Source organism: Nicotiana tomentosiformis, chromosome 5 (assembly GCF_000390325.3).
Source record: "Nicotiana tomentosiformis chromosome 5, ASM39032v3, whole genome shotgun sequence".
NCBI classification, from domain to species: Eukaryota; Viridiplantae; Streptophyta; class Magnoliopsida; order Solanales; family Solanaceae; genus Nicotiana; species Nicotiana tomentosiformis.
Window position 1 is genome coordinate 16,071,743 of NC_090816.1, and position 21,339 is coordinate 16,093,081.

The following is a 21,339-nucleotide window of genomic DNA, read 5'->3' on the forward strand; positions in this document are numbered from 1 at the left end:
AAAAGTTGTTCAAGAAGACGACGCGCACGTCACACCGCGCTCACGTTAGAGAAGACTTAGACCAAACGTAAAGAAAAGTCAATCGGCGCACGTTAGCTAGTACCATCTTCCCTTCTTCACCAAATTGGAAAATCGCAGACGATCAGAAGGAGAAAATAACCATAAAACCCGCACTCACCGTCACCGATCACTTCCTTCTGATCGTCTCCGACCAATTCTCCGGTCATATCATATCAATTGCGATTTCATATATAGAATTTGTATTTTAAAAAAGGCACGAAAATGTGGGTATTTTATTTGATCTCGTTGCCATTAACCCTAGGCATGGTGATTTTGACATTAAAGTACTTTTCTGGTCCAGACGTGCCTCGTTACGTATTCTTCACTGTTGGTTATACCTGGTTTTGCTCTATCTCCATTATTATCCTTGTGCCTGCTGATATTTGGACGGTACACTTTCATTCTTCTTCTCCTATTATGTCATTTTAGTTTTAAATTGATTTTAATGTTTTGCTGACCTGAAATATTGGAGTAAAGCTAAAGTCACATGCGAGTTGTCTTGAAAGACTATAATAACTCCAAAGCCATGGATTTATGTAGGTCATACCAATTCGTTGGAATTAAAGCCTAGTTATTGTTGAAGCACTTTAGAGCACCTCTAATTTTGTCCTAAAAGATAATTTTGAGTATTGGAGAAGTAGGTCCACCAAGGGTGTCACTCAAGAGTGTGGCTTAGTGGTCAATGAAGTGGGAGGAGAATCCCAAGTTATCATGTTCTAATCACAACGCTAGGTGATTTCCTTTCCATCTGCCTAAACTTTAGTAGGTGGAGTTACCGAGTACATGTGATAGGAGGTAGCAGGTATCCGGTGAAATAGTTAAGGTGCATGCAAGCTACCACGGATACCACAATCATAAAAAATAGGTCCCCCAGGGTTTTGTTTTTTTTGGGGGGGGGGGGGTTGCGTGTGGAACTAGTAGGTTGTGTGTGGAACTATTAGCCATTTCACGCTCCTGAGGTAGTTCCACTGGGGTGAGGAATTTTCTGTCTCATCAAATGCTCTGCATGATGACAGTTTTAAATCTAATCTTTGGTCAGTATTGTAATGAATACTCTTTTTTGGTTATGGTTCATTTTCAAAGACATTTTTTTAATATTTATGTATGTTGTGCATGTTGATGGTGCCGGACAAGTTTGTTCATGAAATTAGTGCATGTCTAATGGGATTCTCGTTGTCTGGTGTCTTGCATTAGCTGAATTTTGAAAGAACATATTTGGCCAGTCTTCTAATATAGTGAATGGATTTTCTCTCTGTATCTAACTAATGTCAGGAGTTTTACAAAGTTTAGTGAAATTAAGATTAGTAAATTGTGTTGTCTTTGATGTAAATGCTCATACAAAAGTTTATGATGTTTATTTCGTGTTGATTTGTATTGTCTTTTTGTTCAGACAATAGGTGGACATGGTAATGGAGGCATATCATTCTTTTGGAGCTGGTCGTATTGGAGTACATTCCTACTTACATGGTATGATGGACTTCCATTTGTATCTGTTTGCTTCTGGATGTGTATCTGCTGAAGATGGCAAATGCTTAAACTTTTTCTGCTCATGTCATATCTGTTTTTCGATGCTCTTTGTTTCAGTCTGCTTGAACAGTTAATTATCTCCATTACCAGTTATTGCAGTATAGCCAACCCTGTGAGATGATTGACTAATTGACACAACCTATTATAATCTGCCCAAAAAATGTGAATTTGGTATCTTGTCTAAAATAAAATTGAATTACATTGATGCTAGATCGCCTCACTCAGACCTTTTGCTTGTTGTTCGTAACAAAGTGCTTTGTGTAGATATTTGTGTCACAGATAGGCAACATTCTTTTGCTATTAGTTGGCTGGTATTATATTTGTCAGTTTTCTCTTGGGAGCTATCTCCATTTTCACATTTCTATGACGTGTGTTTCCTAACACACATTATTTATATTTGTTGAATAGGCTCGTGGTTCCCCTCATTCAGGGTTTTGAAGATGCTGGAGACTTTACACTTGTAGAGCGATTGAAGACTAGCATACATGCCAACTTGGTCTTCTATGCCATCCTGGGAGTCGTCGGTCTTCTTGGACTTATTCTTCTCATTACCATGCGGAAACGTTGGTGTGTTCTTTTTGCTCTAAGCATTTCTAATAATTTTTAAATCATAAATCTGGGTTCCTTTGCTACTGTAAATTGAAGGATACACAGGCTGTTTATCCCGTTCCTAATTTACTCTCTCCAAACTAGACAGAATGACTTTGTCCTTCATTGGCTTTATCATCTGCTCACATCCCATTGTCAGTCAAATAGATCCCAAATTGTATATAGTGTGTCGCTTATGTTTTGAAGGATTAGAGAGTGAATTTTGTCAGTAAGTTGAAGAAGCAACTCAACCATTGTATCTTCTGTACGATTATTTTAGTAAATAATCATGTGTCCATTTTGGTCAATCATAGGGATGGTAATGCACTGGGTTTTGCTATGGCATGCTCAAATACTTTTGGACTTGTGACTGGTGCTTTTCTTCTTGGTTTTGGTATGAGCGAAATTCCAAAGAGCATGTGGAAAAATGCGGATTGGACTACTCGTCAGAAGGTGCTTTCTCATAAAATTACCAAAATGGCTGTGAAGCTTGATGATGCCCATCAAGAATTATCAAATGCTATTGTGGTAAGTCTTGCTTATGATTCTGCTATGTGTTCAAAATATGCTTTCTACCTTGTTCGGTGGGTTTGGGGCTTTGGGCTCATTTCTGTACTCAGGTTACAGCTTGCATTTGAAATGTAATTGAGATATTATGCTATTGAATAATGTTGATAGAGTGGCCAAGAAATTGCAAATTGTATTGTCAATGATTTTTGTTTGTTCCTCTTTTTTTGATAAGGCAAGTTGTATTAATCAAAAGGGAGAGAACTCCCGTGTACACAAAGTATACCAAAGACGTAGAGAATTTACATCAGAACATGATTCTCTACAAAAGACGCCCAATCTTCTATACAAGTAGGGACTAAGTGAGTACACCAAAAAGCGATCAAAGATAAAAGATTATTCTTAAGATGTGAAAAAGGAGACTCAATCTCCTCAAAAGCTCTCCTATTTCTCTCCCCCCATACTACCCACATGAGAGCTAACGAAGCGAATTTCCATGCCTTTTGCTTTCTTCTTCTACGAAAACCGCCCCAGCTATATAACATTTCCTTTACAGTGCTTGGCATCACCCATTGAACACCAAAGAGATTCAGGATTGCCCTCCACAAAGCTAAGGACACAGGGCAATGCAACATAAGGTGATCAACTTCTTCTCCTGAGCTTTTACACATGTAGCACCAACTAACAAGTGTAATTCCCCTCTTTCGGAGATTTTCAGCAGTCAAGATCACTCCCTTTGCCGCTAGCCATGCAAAAAAGCACACCTTCGTGGGCGCCCTAGGAATCCAGATCGAGGAGTATGGAAAAGTGGTCTCCTCTCTCACCAACATACTCTGGTAAAAGGACTTTACGGTGAACAAACCATCGCCACGCAAGCCCCATCTCCAAGAGTCGCAGGATGGCTGGAGCATGTCTTGCCCGTATAGCAGTGCCAACAAAACTTGAAGCTCCACAATCTCTCAATCTTGCATGTTCCTCCTGAATGAGAGGTCCCATACTACCCTCCCTTCATGCTTCTTGCGAATCTGTTGGACCATCAGTTCCTTCTGTTAGTTTATAGATATGTATAATGTAGTCTTGTCCCACATTGAAAGAGGAGTAATATCTCTTTGTAGTGTATAGCTATAAATAGGGACCTCTTGTATTGTATTTATCATCCAATATCAATAACATATTTTCTCCCGTGCCTTCTCACATGGTATCAGAGCATTAGTGAGAAAAGATCGCTGTGCGTCATTCTAGCGTTAACCGGGAAGAAAGAACTTAGTCATCGTGTAATTTTTCCGGTGACCTAAGGCTTGTCTAAGTGGAAGTCACTTTCTGTCGGTGTTGTGCTAAAACCAACACCACCACGAGATAGATCACTCTCCGACTACCAACCCCTGAAATTTTATCCGGCAGAAAAGCCGCCACGCTCCTCCACGCGCCGGCAACAACTTTTCCGGCGAGGGTTCCGGCCACCTTTCTGGCCATTTTTTGAAAATATTTCTTCAGGACAGCTTGCTTGCAAAGGAATTCCGAGTCTATCCATCCTGGTTACAACAAATTCCGACAACTTTGGAATTTTCCGGCGAGCTACAGTGTTTCCGGCGTGAACAGTGTTCCGACACAGAACAATGTTCTGTTTTCCTGCTGTAAACAGTGTTTTTCAAGCTATTTCTTCAGTTTTCTCACAGGAGTTACTTATTTCCACTATTTCAAGTTAACCATACTACTACAAATTGTAGCGACATGGGAACCGATGCTTTGAATAGTCGGATGGTTTCTTTAGCAGAGTATATTGAGTTCCTTCAGTATAAAGCATGTAAGCAGACATCTTCTGAGATAGCTTCTGTTGTTCAAACAGGTAATAACGTGACTTGTTTCTCCCAATCTTCATCCTCTGAGTCTTGGGTCATTGATTCAGGTGCATCAGATCATATTTCTGGTAACAAATCTCTTTTCACTACTATTTCGTATTCTCAATCTCTTCCAAAAGTCACAATGGCCAATGGGTCTCAAACCATGGCAACTGCAATAGGTCAAGCAAGCCCACTTCCTTCCTTACCTTTAGATTCAGTCCTTTATGTTCCCAATAGTCCTTTTAATCTCATAGCTGTTAGTCGCTTAGCCAAATCACTTAAATGCGCTGTTTTATTTCTTGATGACCATGTTTTTATACAGGAACGCAGTACGGGGCGGATCATTGGTACCGGGCGTGAATCAAACGGACTTTATTACCTTATCCTTGCTAAATCACATGGACTCACATCTTGTCTTCCTTCTACAACTTGTCCTGTTACTGATTCACCAGATTTATTGCATAAACGGTTGGGACATCCCAGTTTGTCAAAACTTCAGAAAATTGTATCTGGTTTATCTCACTTGTCAGCTCTAGAGTGTGAGTCATGTCAGCTCGGTAAGCATACCCGCTCCCATTTCCCTCGGCGTCTTGATAATCGAGCATAGTCACCTTTTACTTTAGTCCATTCAGATGTTTGGGGTCCTAGTCGGGTCAGTTCCACCTTAGGATTCCGCTTCTTTGTCAGTTTCATTGATGATTATTCTAGGTGCACTTGGATATTTTTGATAAAAAATCGATCCGAGCTGTTTTCTATTTTCCAGACCTTCCACGCTGAAATTCAAAATCAATTTGGGGTTTCTATTCGCACATTTCGTAGTGATAATGCCCGAGAGTATTTGTCTTCCCCATTTCAGCAGTTTATGAAATCTCATGGGATTATTCATCAAACATCTTGTCCGTACACATCTCAACAAAATGGGGTAGCTGAAAGAAAGAATAGACATCTTATTGAAACTGCTCGTACCCTACTCATACAATCTCATGCTCCGTTGCGTTTTGGGGGATGCCGTTCTTACATCTTGCTATCTTATTAATCGTATGCCATCTTCAGCTATCCAGAACCAAGTTCCATTCTCTGTCATGTTTCCCCATTTACCTTTGTTCTCTCTTCCACCCCGTATCTTTGGAAGCACTTGTTTTGTCCATAACCTTACTCCAGGAACAGATAAGTTAGCTCTTCGTGCTCTTAAGTGCGTATTTCTGGGTTTCTCGAGAACACATGAGGGGTATCGATGCTACTCTCCTGACCTCCAGCGGTACCTTATGTCCGCTGATGTTACCTTCTTTGAAACCCAATCATACTTCACAGGTTCGGGTCATCACTTAGATATTTCTGAGGTACTACCAGTTTCATCTTTTGGAGATTCAGTCACTCCAGCTCCACCACCTACAGCTCCAGTTGTAGCTCCACCACCTATAGCTCCAGTTGTAGCTCTACCACCTATAGCTCCAGTTCCACCACCTACAGCTCCGGTTGTAGCTCCACCACCTATAGCTCCAGTTCCTCCACATAATCCAGTTCAACCTTCTGCAGCTCCACCACTCTTGACTTATCATCGTCGTCCACATCCAGCATCAGGCCCAGGTGATTCACGCCCCGCATCAGATTCTGCACCTACTGCGGACTTGTCTCCTCTTAGTCAACCAATTGCACTCCGCAAAGGTGTACGATCCACACTTAATCCTAATCCCCACTATGTCGGTTTAAGTTATCATCGTCTGTCGTCACCACATTATGCTTTTATATCTTCTTTGTCCACTGTTTCTATCCCTAAGTCTACAGGTGAGGCACTATCTCATCCAGGATGGCGACATGCTATGATTGACGAGATGTCTGCTTTACATGCGAGTGACACTTGAGAGCTTGTTCCTCTTCCTGCAGGTAAGTCTACTGTTGGTTGTCGTTGGGTTTATGCAGTCAAAGTCGGCCCGGATGGCCAGGTTGATCGGCTTAAGGCTCGTCTTGTTGCAAAAGGATATACTCAGATTTTTGGGCTTGATTATAGTGATACTTTCTCTCCCGTGGCTAAAGTAGCATCTGTTCGTCTCTTTTTGTCCATGGCTGTTGTACGTCATTGGCCTCTTTATCAGTTAGACATTAAGAATGCTTTTCTCCACGGTGATCTTGAGGAAGAAGTTTATATGGAGCAACCACCTGGTTTTGTTGCTCAGTTTAATGGTTGTGTGCAGATTGCGCAAGTCATTATATGTTTTGAAACAGTCCCTCGAGCTTGGTTTGGTAAGTTCAGCACAATTATTCAGGAGTTCGGCATGACTCGTAGTGAGGTTGATCACTCTGTGTTTTATCGGCATTCTGCTCCTAATCTGTGTATTTATCTAGTGGTTTATGTTGATGATATTGTTATTACTGGTAATGATCAGGATGATATTACTAATCTGAAGCAACATCTCTTTCAGCACTTCCAAACTAAGGATCTGGGCAGATTGAAGTATTTTCTAGGTATTGAGGTCGCTCAGTCTAGCTCAGGTATTGTTATTTCACAGCGGAAGTATGCCTTAGACATTCTTGAGGAGACTGGAATGATGGGTTGCAGACCTATTGACTCTCCTATGGATCCGAATGCTAAGCTTCTGCCTGGACAGGGGAGCCTCTTAGAGACCCTACGAGATATAGGAGGTTGGTTGGCAAATTGAATTACCTCACAGTGACTAGACCTGACATTTCTTTTCCGGTGAGTGTTGTAAGTCAGTTTATGGATTCTCCCTGTGATAGTCACTGGGATGCAGTTGTTCGCATTCTTCGGTATATAAAGTCAGCTCCAGGCAAAGGATTACTATTCGAGGATCGAGGCCACGAGCAGATTGTTGGGTACACAGATGCTGATTGGGCAGGATCACCTTTTGATAGACGTTCTACGTCTGGATATTGTGTTCTAGTAGGAGGTAATTTGGTCTCGTGGAAGAGCAAGAAACAGAATGTAGTTGCTCGATCTAGCGCCGAAGCCGAATATCGGGCCATGGCTATGGCGACGTGTGAGTTAGTTTGGGTCAAGCAGTTGCTCAAGGAGTTAAAGTTCGGAGAAATCAGCAAGATGGAACTAGTGTGTGATAACCAAGCTGCTCTTCATATTGCGTCAAATCCGGTGTTCCATGAGAGGACTAAACACATTGAGATCGACTGTCACTTTGTCAGAGAAAAAATACTTTCAGGAGATATTGTTACAAAGTTTGTAAAGTCGAATGATCAACTAGCAGATATTTTCACTAAGTCTCTTACTGGTTCTCGTATTAGTTACATGTGTAACAAGCTCGGTACATATGATGTGTATGCACCGGCTTGAGGGAGAGTGTTAGTTTATAGATATGTATAGTGTAGTCTTGTCCCACATTGGAAGAAGAGTAATATCTCTTTGTAGTGTATAGTTATAAATAGGGACCTCTTGTATTGTATTTATCATCCAATATCAATAACATATTTTCTCCCGTGCCTTCTCACACTTTCTGGTTTGAAACTCTGAAGACGTGGGGGAAGGAGACCCTCAAAGAATCCTCTCCACACCACCTATGATTCCAAAAGCTGATTCTCCTTCCATCTCCCACCCTGTAAGTGATGTTGCCACTGAATGCTTCCCAATTCTTTCATGATACTCCTCCACATGCCACACCCGAAAGGTGTTGTGATCGCCTTGGTCCTCCAACCCCCTCCCGTTGAATCATACTTTTCTACTATGACCTCCCTCCATAGAGCATGCTCTTCTACCCCGAATCTCCACAACCACTTTCCCATTAAAGCTCTGTTAAATACCCTAAGGTCTTTCACTCCAAGTCCACCCCACTTCTTTGGGGAAGTGACTGTTTGCCAATTCACTAGATGAAACTTTCTAGTTCCATCCGCCGCATCCCATAGAAAGTTCCTTTGAAGTCTCTCCAGTTTTTCTGTGATGCTCACCGGTGCTTGCAACAGGGATAAGTAATAGGTTGGTATACTCGATAAAGTGCTTTTGATAAGCACTTCCTTACCTCCTTTTGACAAATACCATTTCTGCCACCCTGCTAATCTTTTTTCAACCCGCTCGATCACTGGATTCCAAACCGTAGTATCCTTATATGAAGCGCCCAAAGGGAGGCCCAGGTAAGTAGTGGGAAGGGAGCCCACCTTGCATCTGAGAACACCAGACAAGGCATCAAAATTAGTAACCTCACCTACCGGAAAAATCTCACACTTGCCGATGTTGATTTTGAGTCCTGATACTAACTGAAACCACTGCAGGACCTGCTTCAGGTAGGTCAACTGATCCTTATCGGCATCACAGAAAACCAGTGTGTCATCCGCAAAAAGCAAATGTGAGACTCTTCGGGCACTGAGCACCCCAATCGGAGCTGAGAATCCTCTCAAGAAGCCTCCGCCCGCCGCACGATCCATCATTTTGCTCAGAGCATCCATCACTAGAATGAATAACATGGGGGATAGGGGGTCACCTTGCCTGAGACCCCTGGAGCTGCCAAAGAAACCACACGGGCTACCATTAACCAGGACAGAGAATCTGACTGAGGAAATGCAGAACTTTATCCATCCCCTCCATCTTTCCCCAAAACCCATCCGTATCATAATGAAGTCCAGGAACTCCCAATTGACATGGTCGAAAGCCTTCTCAAGATCTAACTTGCATAGTAAGCCGGGTTCTCTATTTTTCCTTCTGGAGTCTACAAGTTCATTTGCCACCAAGGCAGCATCCAGGATCTGCCTACCTTCCACAAACGCATTCTGGGAGGACGAAACAGTCATGTCAAGAACCTTCTTAAGTCTGTTGGAAAGCACTTTAGAAATAATCTTGTAAATGCTCCCCACGAGACTAATAGGCCTGTAGTCTCTGATACAAGATGCACCTTCTTTCTTAGGCACAATAGTAATAAAGGAAGCATTGATACTTCTCTCGAAAACACCATTCGCATGGAAGTATTCAATGGCTTCCATCAACTCTCCCTTGATGGTGTCCCAAAAGAGCTGAAAGAAAGCCAAGGAGAAACCATCAGGCCCGGGGGCCTTATCACCAGCACAAGACGACACAGCCTCGTGCACCTCCTTCTCCTCGAAAACCCTTTCTAGCCACTCGTTGTCTCCCTCCCCTATATGGTTGAACTCTATTCCCCCCAAAGTCGGCCTCCAACTAACTTCTTCTTTATATAAGTTCTCATAAAACCCCACTATTTGCCACTGTTAGGCCATCTGTGTTTCTCAGGAAATAAGTTAGGAAATAAGTTACATCACTTTTACTGGTTTTCTTCTCGTGCACTTATAAACTACTGTTGGGCATGGTGAACTTAATCAGGTTGCTCAGGCAACATCGAAGCAGATGTCCAAGCGTGATCCTTTGAGGCCTTATATGGACGTTATTGATAAGATGTTAGTTCAAATGGTATGGCTCCTTTTTGTTACCTACTGACTTATACTCTCTCTCCTCCTTTTTGCTTTCTGAATACATGCATGATATTTTTTTCATTTACAGTTCAGGGAGGATCCATCTTTCAAACCGCAAGGGGGTCGATTGGGAGAAGATGACATGGATTATGATACAGATGAGAAATCAATGGCAAAACTTAGGCGTAATCTTCGTATAGCTCGAGAGGAGTACTATAGATATAAAAGGTGAAGTCAATGCTGCATGTCAAGTTGCTGGTTGCATACTTTTCTGTGCCTTCTTGCACTGCTTGCCCATGTGAACCTATTCTTCTATACTTGTTATTCATCCGGAAAAAATCCTCATCTAAGTCAATTTTATTATCCTGTAGTTCAAGAATAAGTATCAGATCCAGGTCTCCTTATTCCTTGATGAGTCATAGTATGCCAATCTAGCAGGTCATATAGAAAGTAAGCACGGGACCCTTTCGATGATATCTACTAGCTCCTACGATATATTAAGTTTTTGATTTTAACAGGCGTCTGTTACCTCCGTAATAAAATCTGTTACTACACTTTCAACAGTCTTAGAATGTCAAAAAGCACGGGACCCTTTCGATGATATCTACTAGCTCCTATCAATATCTGAAGGTTTTGATCTTAACAAGCGTCTGTTACCTCCGTAATAAAATCTGTTACTAGACTTTGACTGGTCTTCTCCTTCTTGTACATTTTTGGAGTTCACAAAGCCTACCCGTTAGTTTAGATGTTTGTGGAAAGCTGTCCCTTTGTCCAGGCATTCAACTTTGGTACTATTTGTTTGTAGATCTTTCCCTTTAATAACATCTTATACATCATGACCTAAAGATGGATTCTGTTCTTTTAGCTTCTGAATGCAGCTAGAATTAATCATTTGACGCTCCTGACTAACCACTTTGTCCTGGTTATCTATGTTCACTAACTCCTATTTTGCTTTGTTATCTGTGTTTGAAAAACATTGATGATAAAAATTCTTATTCTAACAACTAATTAGAACTTTTTTATCTCCGCATTTTGTTTATCAGTATGTTTCAGCAGCATACCGGTGAAGGTTTCTTTATCTTCTGGCTGTAGAAATTTAATGATTTTACCAGGGGCCAACTGATAACTTTACCTTCTAACATGCAGCGAGTATTTGACATGCGTAACAGAGGCTCTTGAACTGGAAGATACAATTAAGAATTATGAGCAGCGCAATGCAACTGGTTGGTATGTGTTATTATTCTACTTTTGTGTTCTGGTAGCTGTTCTATATTTGTCCACCAGTTTTGTTATAAGCACCTGCTTTTCCTCTGATCCCCAAAAGAAACCAGGAAAATGATTCAAGCAGGAGTCCCCAACCTAAAGATCTTTATTGTATGTATAAATACAAAGGAGAGCACCCAAGAGTGTGGCCTAGTGGTCAATGAAGTGGGTTGAGAACCATGAGGTCCCAGGTTCAAATCCCAGCGGTGGCAAAAACACTAGGTGATTTCTTCCCATCGCCTTGGTGAACAGAGTTATCTGGTACTTATTGCTGGTGGGAGTTAGCAGGTTATCCCGTGAAATTAGTCGAGGTGTGGGCAAACTGGCCCGGGCATAAAAAATATTACAAAGGAGATGCATTTAGAAACTATAGTATACAAATTTTTCTATAATGTTATGAAAAGTGATATGGAGAGATGGGAAGTGCTGGGTCATTATTTTAATGGTAAGACGATGCGACTCGAAGAAATACACACTTCGGATAATGAGGTGCAAACCAGCAGGGAGTGATCACTTTTTAAAAATGAGATGGAAAAGAAAAAAAAAGATGAGAAAAAAAGTTGGGTGGATAGCTATCTGAGGACTAGGAACTGTTTCTTTTCTGCAACTCTTGTTCTTCTTCTCTGGTTTACGACTGCTCTTCTTTTTCTACTTCTGTTTATCTGCTTCTCTCGTTTTTCTTTCTTTCATTTCACAATGAATTTTCTTCTTCTGGTGAGTAAGTCGCCCTCTTCTGCTAGCTTTCAACTAAGGCAGCGTTGTAGTTGTTGTTGGTGTGCATATCCTATTCATTTGCTACTTCTGCTTCGTTGTGCTTCTCTTCTCTCTCTGTCCCCTTTTTGTTCTTCAAATTCTTGATTTATTGGAAGATTCTTTGGAATAAAAAATGATGCAACTACATCTAACTATTGATGCAATTGCTATAAAGCAATTAGATATTAAATTGAATTATGATGTTATAAGTTCTTGTAAATTAGGTAATTTTGTGTGCTTTGTTAATTTTGAAGATCACTTCTTGCTTAAAGCTTCAGGGGTCTTCTTTTTTTTTTTGCTCACTTTTCGTTTCTGAAAATACTTGTTTCAATTTTGACGGACTATATTGGCTTTTAGGATAGGTTTTAGAAAAAGCTTGTTTGGTAAGGGGAAATCTATTATCATGAAATGAAATTCTTTTGACATTCTTCTAAGCTTTTATAAATTTCCTTCAGGTTGTTAGGTGTTGATTTTTAAATTGAGCACTAGTTTTATGCTATTTCTAATTTATAAGTTATGGGGCATAAGATGAAACCTTTAGATTTTACTTTGTACTTTTTACGTTTTATATTTTCTGGCTTTCTTCCTCTCTTTTCTTTTACCTTTGCTTTGAGTCCTTGACATTTTTGTCCCTTTGCTTCTAGATGTTCACTATAGCGTAAAAATTTATGCAGGAAATTTGTTTCAACCTTGAGATCTGAAAGGGCTGGAACTTTGGGCTCTTTCTTAGACACAGCAGGTATTTTTCAAGGGTGTTTTCTAGTTTATGCATCTGCCATAGATGGATTCAAAGAAGGAGCAAAATCATTAGAAGTAGTTTGCATCACAGCTGCATAAAATATAATTGAAGTTTTGGTGATGGCATCATATGCTATAATTGAATTTTCTTTTCTGGTTGGGGTTCTCCTTTATACCAAAAGAACCAGTGGAGGTGGAAAGGAGAAGACGTCTGAGTCTTGGTTAGATTATAGATCTTGAAAAGAAACTTTAGAAATAGACTAAAATGAGTTCAGAACTTCCAGCCTGTTCCCCCATAATCAAGAGGTTTACCTTAGGACTCCTTAGTTTGGTTCTAGCTAAATGAATCCAACAACACAAAAAGTGCAGATTTCCAGTGTTGCATTGTTTTTTTTTGTTTGCTTCAGGACTAGTGATGCACAGTCAAAACTGTTAGATAATGGGTCCCCCTCTACCCTTTTCCACTTAAATACTAGGCTATTGTTTACGGCGATTTTCTGACCTGTGATGTATGCTTAAGCCACACGTTACGTTCTGTGCTTTTGCCACTAAACCTAAGCCTTGGGGGCAAGAATGTTGCATTGTTTATCAAGATATGTACCTTGAGCTCTTACCAAGAACTGGTCTTATAGAGTTGGTGGAATGCATTATTCCAAGCAGAGTAAATTGGTAACATGTATGCTGCAAAAGCACTAGTAACTGATACCAATGTGCTTCGAGGTTTACTGAATGTGCAATTATATTCCAGACAATAGAGCACTAATTATGCAAACAGGAGGGATGGTTCATGCTTGTTTATTTGATTATTGGTGTCAAGGACAATACCAATATTGACATCCTTAGCTTTTGATACCTCTATCCCACATGAATAGAAGGATGTGGACACATGTACTACTACTACTCCTACACCTCAATCCCAAGGTGTTGGTTATCCATCTAATAATTTGTTTGACGGCGTCTTGGTTGGTTGTTTAGTCTTTGAGTCATAGCTGACTAATTAATATGTACTCAAGTATTTTATTTATTTGAAGTATTAGTTTTGTCATATAATATCTGCTTGTATTTGGTTTCTCCACTTCTGTAATAAGGGTTGATATTCTTTTCCAGAATTAATCTGGCGATGTGTCCTGCGGAAGCAATTAGAGAAAGTCTCAGCTGTGATTTTTGGTTGTATGTCAGCTGCTATTCTATTGGCAGAGGCAACTCTATTGCCAAGAGGAGTTGATTTGTCTCTATTTTCCATTCTTATAAAATCTGTGGGAGATCAAGAGGTTCTTGTTCAGGTACTTTCAGATGATTATGTTCTTATATGGAAGTTTTTCCCTCGTCTGGAATGTTTCTAGTGTTTCTAGCATTTTTTATTGGATAATTATGAGTCATGATTGCTTTTGCATTAGCTATACTTTTTTATCATCATTTTGATGAGATTCTGCTCATTGTTAAAAGGGAGCAATTTAATCACTACAAAGATGTACTGGGTGGTCTTTATTATATAAGAAAAAGTGCACCTACGATATCTTTGTAGCATTTTGAATTAGTTGTACAATACCTGGACATAAGGATGCACAAGTGGGTGCATAAGAGACTTGTTTGCTCACCCTGGCTTGTTATCTTGTTACTTGAAGACCTTAGAACTACTTCATGCATGAGAGTTCAGACAGTTAGTTTTTCTTAGTTGTGGCAATTCTTAACCCTCATCTCTTTTTCAACCTGCCAAGACCATTTATCACCAATCCATTTAAGGAAAAGTAAAGATGGGCCTATCCTTTTTGAAGCTGTAAAGAAATGTGCTCATATGAGTAGTAATGGGCTGGAAATGGATTTACTAGTTTCCGAAAAGAAAAAAAGAAGAGAAATGTTGTAACTCATAAGTGAAAAGATATAGAAGTAGATCCATAATTGGTTGGAGGTAGGGTGACTTCTTTTTGAATAAAGAAATCAAGTTGTTGCTAATGTAGAAACTGAGTTATGATGTATCCTGTTTAGCAGAAACTTTGGGATGGTTTAGAGGGTTGACGTGTAGAAGAAGTGAGAGAGAAGAATTATCAGTCTCACACGTACTTTATGCAGATGATACATTGATTTTGTGTGAATCTGAGAGAGAGAGAGAGCAACTTTTACATCTCAGAGGAGTTTTATTAGCTTTTGAAGCTGTGTCAGGGTTGAGGATGAACTTGGCTAAGAGTGATGCGTCCAGTATTAATGCAGAGCATTGCATTAGTGACCTGACCGACATAATGGGTTATAGGGTGGAGCAGCTTCTGACTAGTTATTCTAGGCCTAGGAGCTAAAAAGAATGATCAGAAGATGTGGCAGGGAGTTCTAGATAGGTGCAGTAGTAAACTGGTTCCATGGAAAAAACAATACTTGTCATCTGGGGGAAGACTTACACTAGTTAACAGTGTGTTGGATGGTATGCCTACCTTTTTGATGTCACTAAGAAGAATGCCAACAGTAGTGGAGAAAAAACTGAATACTGTAAGAAGTAACTTCTTTTGGGAAGGTAATGCAGATAGAAGGAAGTTCCACTTGGTTAAATGGCAGGGGATGATGAAAGGGAAAAAAGGAGGCGGTATGGGAATAAGGAACTAAAGGTTGCATTAATGAAAGCTTATTATTTAAGTGGCTTTGGAGATATAATGATGAAAGTTACCTACTTTATCAAAAAAAAGATATAATGATGAAAGTAACAGTTTATGGAAACCACTCATAAATGTCAAATATGGCAGGAAGGATTTTTGGACTCCCTGTGCAGTCCAATCCTCTTCAAAGGGGGGAGTATGGAGTACTATTAGTAGTTTATAGAGTGAATATAGTCAGTTTGTAAAGTTGAAGCTGGGGAATGGAAATAATATCCAGTTCTGGTCTGATGTATGGCTGGGGAATTTATGTCTGAAATCAAAGTTTCCTATTTTATATAGATGCTCCACTGATAAGAATGGAAAGGTAGCAGATTTTTACTCAAGTAATGGGTGGCAGCTGATCTTCAGGAGGGGCCTTAATGATTGGGAACTAGATGAATTAGCTCAGTTAATGCAATTGCTGGACGGTGTCAGTTTGGAAGGCAATAGGAGGGACTCAATGATTTGGGCAGCAAGTACTGATGGAAAATTCACAGTTAGTAGATGTTATGCTTTATTACAGAAACAACAAGGGAGGTACGAATTAGATTGGCCATGGAAAGCGATCTGGAAGTCAAAAGCTTCTGTTAAAGGCATGTTTTGGGTGGGTGGCAGCAAAGGAAGCTTGTTTAACCCAGGATAATCTACAGAAGAGAGGATTTATTTTAATTAATAGATGCTACATGTGTGAAGAAGATTTAGAAACAGTCAATCATCTCCTCATTCACTGCAAGGTGGCAAGACAGTGTTGGGAGCTATTCCTTTAATATGTATGGTATAAAGTGGGTTATGCCCCAAATGTGAAGAATCTGTTGGAGACATGGCGATATCAAAGTGGCAAAAATTCATCAGTGAGTGTGGAGGACAATCCCCCTACGTGTCTTATGGACACAATATGGCTGGAGAGGAACAGAATATGCTTTGAAGGAATTAGACAGCATGTATTCAGGATTAAAAATAGCTGTCTTTTGAACTTGTTTTCTTGGTGCAAAAGGAGTGTTATGGAAAATTTGGAGCAGTACATAGATTTCCCAGAGGAGATAGTTGATATGTAGTTGATATGTTTCTATCAGTTGTTGCTTTCTTGTAACTGTACCATCCTGGTACCTTCTTTAATAAAACTTTTCCTTCAGTATCCTGTTAATGCCTTTTTGTCATTAGCAGCTTGCTTCATGGTTATACCAATCAAGGAGGTGTCACGAAACTGAGTATAGATTCTTGTTTCTTCCGTTATTCATGTGCTTAATACTAAATTTGTCTCATGAGACTTGTATATCACCTAGTGTTGTCAAAGGCTCATTTGAGGCGCGCTTAACCCCTAAAGCTCAGCAAAGCTCAGGGTAGGCGCTTCACCTCAATTAGGCTGCTTTAATGTAGGCAAGGCATTGGGACATGCACCTAATTGCCCATGTGTTCTATTTTGAATATAGCGGTACTAAACGATTAATATGATTGGCAAAAGATATAGTAATTGTTAAGGAAATTATTATGAATGAGGGTGTCACTTTTTTCTTGCATTACATATACATATTTTTGTATTTTTCTTCGTTGCATCTTTAATTAACTAAAACCCACACCTTATTTGAGCTTTGTGCTTAGAGCCTTGGTAGATCTGTAGCGCTTTTTAACACTTTTCGCCTTTTGACAACGCTGATATCACCTTTTATTTTGTCATGATTGTGCTTTGTTCAGTAAAGTGAAATTGGGTTCAATTCAACTGCATTTCCAGGTTTACCTCTTTTATTTTTGATCTCCTCAGATGACCCTTGCCACCTCTTAACTCTCTAAGTTAGTATTCAACACTTAGATTTTGGAGTATTTGGTGTTGATCAGTTACTTGGAACCCCAGAGGATTGGTTCAGTTTCAATGATATTTTCTTTAAGCTCTGCCCTAGACAGTTTGTGACCCGTACTATGTGTGTTCCTAGGCCACAGAACAGTCAAACTAAAACTAATACATTCAAAGTATTATCACAAAGGATGACATGGTATTCGACCTCGCAATAAAGAGTTAAAACATGGTTTGGATTGAAAAGCTCTACAGACGGCTTGCATTACTGTCAGCAAAATCGCACCCCCTTTTTCCCGTTAAAACCGTTTTTGATTTTGTTTCCTTAATTATTTCTCACATATTGATGGTCCTCTCTTTTGATTATATCCGGAACTATTAGTTTTGAGATAAGCTCTATTTCCTGCATTAAGATAGCTAAAACGGATGGAGTCTTAATTCTTCAGATTGTTAAGTGACTTTTGTCAATGTTCTATGCTTGCATGTCTTTTATGCATGTTGAATGTTGATTCAGTCTTCAGCTTTCAAGCCAATACTTCCTCATTTTGCAGGTGTTTGCGTTTCTGCCACTCATGTATATGTGTGTCTGCACTTACTATTCACTGTTTAAAGCTGGAATGTATATGTTCTACTCATTGACACCGAGACAGACAAGTTCAGTGAGCTTGTTAATGATTTGCTCGTAAGTTAATTTTTTCCTAGTAATCTTATTGCAGTAAAAGCAATTTGGTTTTCCGTATTAATTTTGAGTTTCCTCGATGTATCTGCCAGGATGATTGCTCGCTATGCACCTCCAATTTCGTACAATTTCCTTAACCTTATTAGTCTCGGCGAAAACAAGAAAACCATTTTTGAGCAGGTGAGCTTATGGTCAACCTCAGGTTTATTACCCATGAAAAATGATGAACACTAGTTTGCTGAAGAAAGCTGCCGAATTCTGTATGTCTTTTATGTATTCTGTATGTCTTTTAACAATATCAGTAGGCATGCATTCTTCACTTTTGTGATCCTTTATTTGGTCTAGAATAATATCCAAATGATGCTTATTGATACTAAAAATATGCTTGGTTTCCTGTTTAGGTGATGCCTTATTATGCTGGTTGTAACAATGTGAATATTGTATCAAACAAATCATCTCTTCTTCCCCCCCCCCCCCCCCCACCCCCCACCCACCCCCCAAGGTTTGAGTTGGAGTATGAAATAGTATAATACCACTTCTTACATGCCAAAGGGAAATCTCTATCTTCAAACTGGGAATGGTGCTTTTGTAATTCTAACTTAAACTTAGTTACTGCATTCTGGCAAGGTAAAAGGTCTTGTTCTTGCCATGAGACCAGGACGGTGGGGAGTGCTCTCCCATATGGTATTATTTAATCAAGTACTATCTGTTTTGGGTTTGATTTCTCATTAAACAAATGGGTTTATTCTTTGACATTCTGGTGACATGTAACAAAAAAAGGGTAGCCTGGTGCACCAAGCATCCCGCACTCACACAGGAGCCGGGGAAGGATCGCACCCCAAGGGATGTGATGTAGATAGTCTACCCTAATGCAAGCATTAGTGGTTGCTTCCACGGCTCGAACCGGTAACCTATAGGTCACACGGAGACAACTTTACCGTTGCTTCAAGGCTCCCCTTCCTGGTGACATATAATCTCCTTAAATAATTCATTCCCCTTTTGTCTTATGCTTTATTTATGAGTGCAGCGAATGGGAACTATTGACAAGGCTGTTCCTTTCTTTGGTCAAGGATTCAACAAGATTTATCCACTTATTATGGTTGTATATACACTGCTAGTTGCAAGCAATTTCTTTGACCGGATAATCAGTTTCTTCGGAAACTGGAAGATATTTAGATTCCAGACGGAGACAGATGATATGGATGGTTTTGATCCATCTGGGTTACTGATCTTGCAGAAAGGTAAGCTGGTTACTGGAACTTCTTTTGTTCTTTGGTTTTTCAGTTGGAATGCAAAGCTTGTGGTCCACAGGGCAGCTGGAACTGGACCATTAAGTCGCTTTAATGTTTTTAATCATCTGGATCAGTTTGAACTGAGTATGTTGTCAATTATGATGCACCTATCTTCTATCTTTGCAGAACGAAGCTGGCTTGAACAAGGACGCAAACTTGGTGAACATGTTTTGCCACTGGCAAGGAATTTCAACGGTGTGACAGTGGATCTGGAGTCTGAAGGCAATGCCATAGTATGTGATTTATCTTTAAACTGCATTTGGATATCGAGTAGCTCAGAAACATGTATTCAGAAATTTTCAATAAGGGAAAGGAAGCAAGATGACATTTCCTTGCATGCATAAGTTGAATGGCAAAGAAGGTTTCAGAAAGAAATAGTGGCTGTTTTCAACTTCCCTTCAAAAGTTTTATTAACTTCAGCACTGACTTAATTTGGAAGAACTTTAGGGAAACCCTTTAATTGCTTTTTCCATATATTTAAGCAGGAAAAAAAGGCAACAATATTATCTTTGTACCACATCCTTTCCCTTTTCGCGTCAACCAGATGGTATCTCTTATGTCTTTGCTTGAGTTCATAAGTACATCCTTAAAGTATGCTAGTTTGTTCTGTTTTTAGTGTTGAGACAAACCGGTGCATGCACCTCTCATGAGGAGAATTGCATGTAAATTTTATTTTATGCATGTAAAGTTTACTCTAATCATCGATCTCTGTGCCCATGTCCTGTCAAGTTATCTGGTCGTATCTCAGTAATTTGTCATGTTTCAGCCTAGTTACATTCACTTAAATTTTCAGGATACAAGTGATTTTGAATTGAAGGCATCCTTGGAATCAAGCAAGGACAACTTTAGAGGAAGTTCTTCAAAACCTTTGAGAGATGATGCCCGTAGGTATTCAGGGAGCAAGGAAGCAATTAGCAGCAAATATGCTGCCTTGAGGGAACAGGGCAAGCAAACATCTCATGTGAAGCCAATGGAGGATGTAGGCTCTACTAAGGTCTCTTTACTTGATTCTGCCAACCCTCGCTCTGGCAGCACAGTAGCAGCTCCATCAGGTTTGGCTGGAAGATGGGCATCTATGAAAGCAGGTTTCCAGAACTTTAAAACAAACATTGAAGCAAAAAGGTTAATTCCACTACGCCAAGTTGGTGAATTTATTCCTTTACGTCAAGCTCAGGATACCAATGTCTCTCGTGCCTCCTCATCCGAATCTCTTGATGATATATTCAATAAATTAAAACGACCTGCTTCAGAGAGTGAAAATTACAGTGATGATGATGGTGATGAGAGAATACCCAGGAGGTGATACTGTAAATTGTTTCCCATTTGATGGAATATACTTGTTGATATCTTTAGAAATCAGGAAGAAATGAGCCAACAAAGATGTACAGGACTCTGAGAAACTATCAGCTGCTTATTCATTCTTTACAGCTGACTTTTGATGTAGTTGAAAGGGCCATGCTATAAGATAGGAGCCAAAAAACTGGTCAGGGAGTGATTCCAGGATCACCCAACGGCCAATGGCAGAACTGTAGGAGTGTAGGTCATAGGAAAGCTGAGATACAAATTCAATCCACATTGATGAAGAGAAATCCTGTAGGTCAGTGTATTCAGTTTGTATAAGTTGATTCTTGTATAATTCATGTACTGCTAAATTTTGAGGGTTTCTGTGTTTTGGGGGCGGGATGTTGATGACATAATTTGATGGTTATATAGAATTTTGATCTGTCACATTGGTTATTGACAGGAAAGGTTAGATATTAAATCCAAGGATATTTCCTTAATCATGAAAATACCTGTATTGTTTTAGATCTGCTAGTATCTGCTAGATGTGCTGTAAATTCTTTTTGAATAGAACATATCCCCATGAGAATGATATGATGAGTACATTGTTCTATAATTTTTTTTCTTTTTTTACATTGTTCTATAACTTGTAGACACTTGAATTTTATTGGAGGAAGTTCATATAGAATTTGGGCTACATCCAAAATGCAAGACATATTGGCCTGAACTAATTATTGGTCTGTGGAGTTCGACTGATTCTTTAAAGACCAATTACATTGATTTAACAGAAATCAGACTTTCCTTAGATTACAATATCTAGTTATGTAGCTCAATGTGTCTAGTTCGTTTCAAGTCTGAGGGTTACTTGTTATCCCCAAGTGAAATTCTAGGCTAATTGTATAATGCCTGTTCAGTTGTGTGACATGTCCTGTCATATGCTTCTTAGATATATATATATATATATATATATATATATATATATATATATATATATATATATATATATATATATATATAA

At 39.6% G+C, this 21,339-nt stretch overlaps 1 protein-coding gene across 1 annotated transcript; it reads left to right on the plus strand.

Moving 5' to 3' along the window:
- LOC104086752 (uncharacterized) lies at positions 1-20,937 on the plus strand. Its single transcript, XM_009591083.4, has 14 exons — positions 1-450; positions 1,451-1,527; positions 1,996-2,154; positions 2,490-2,703; positions 9,817-9,903; positions 9,994-10,133; positions 11,052-11,132; positions 12,596-12,660; positions 13,767-13,942; positions 17,621-17,751; positions 17,841-17,928; positions 18,776-18,989; positions 19,167-19,273; positions 19,834-20,937. The coding sequence occupies exons 1-14, from the start codon at positions 283-285 to the stop codon at positions 20,341-20,343; spliced, it is 2,217 nt and encodes a 738-aa protein (XP_009589378.1). The 5' UTR covers positions 1-282; the 3' UTR covers positions 20,344-20,937.
- The last annotated feature ends 402 nt before the right edge of the window (positions 20,938-21,339 follow it).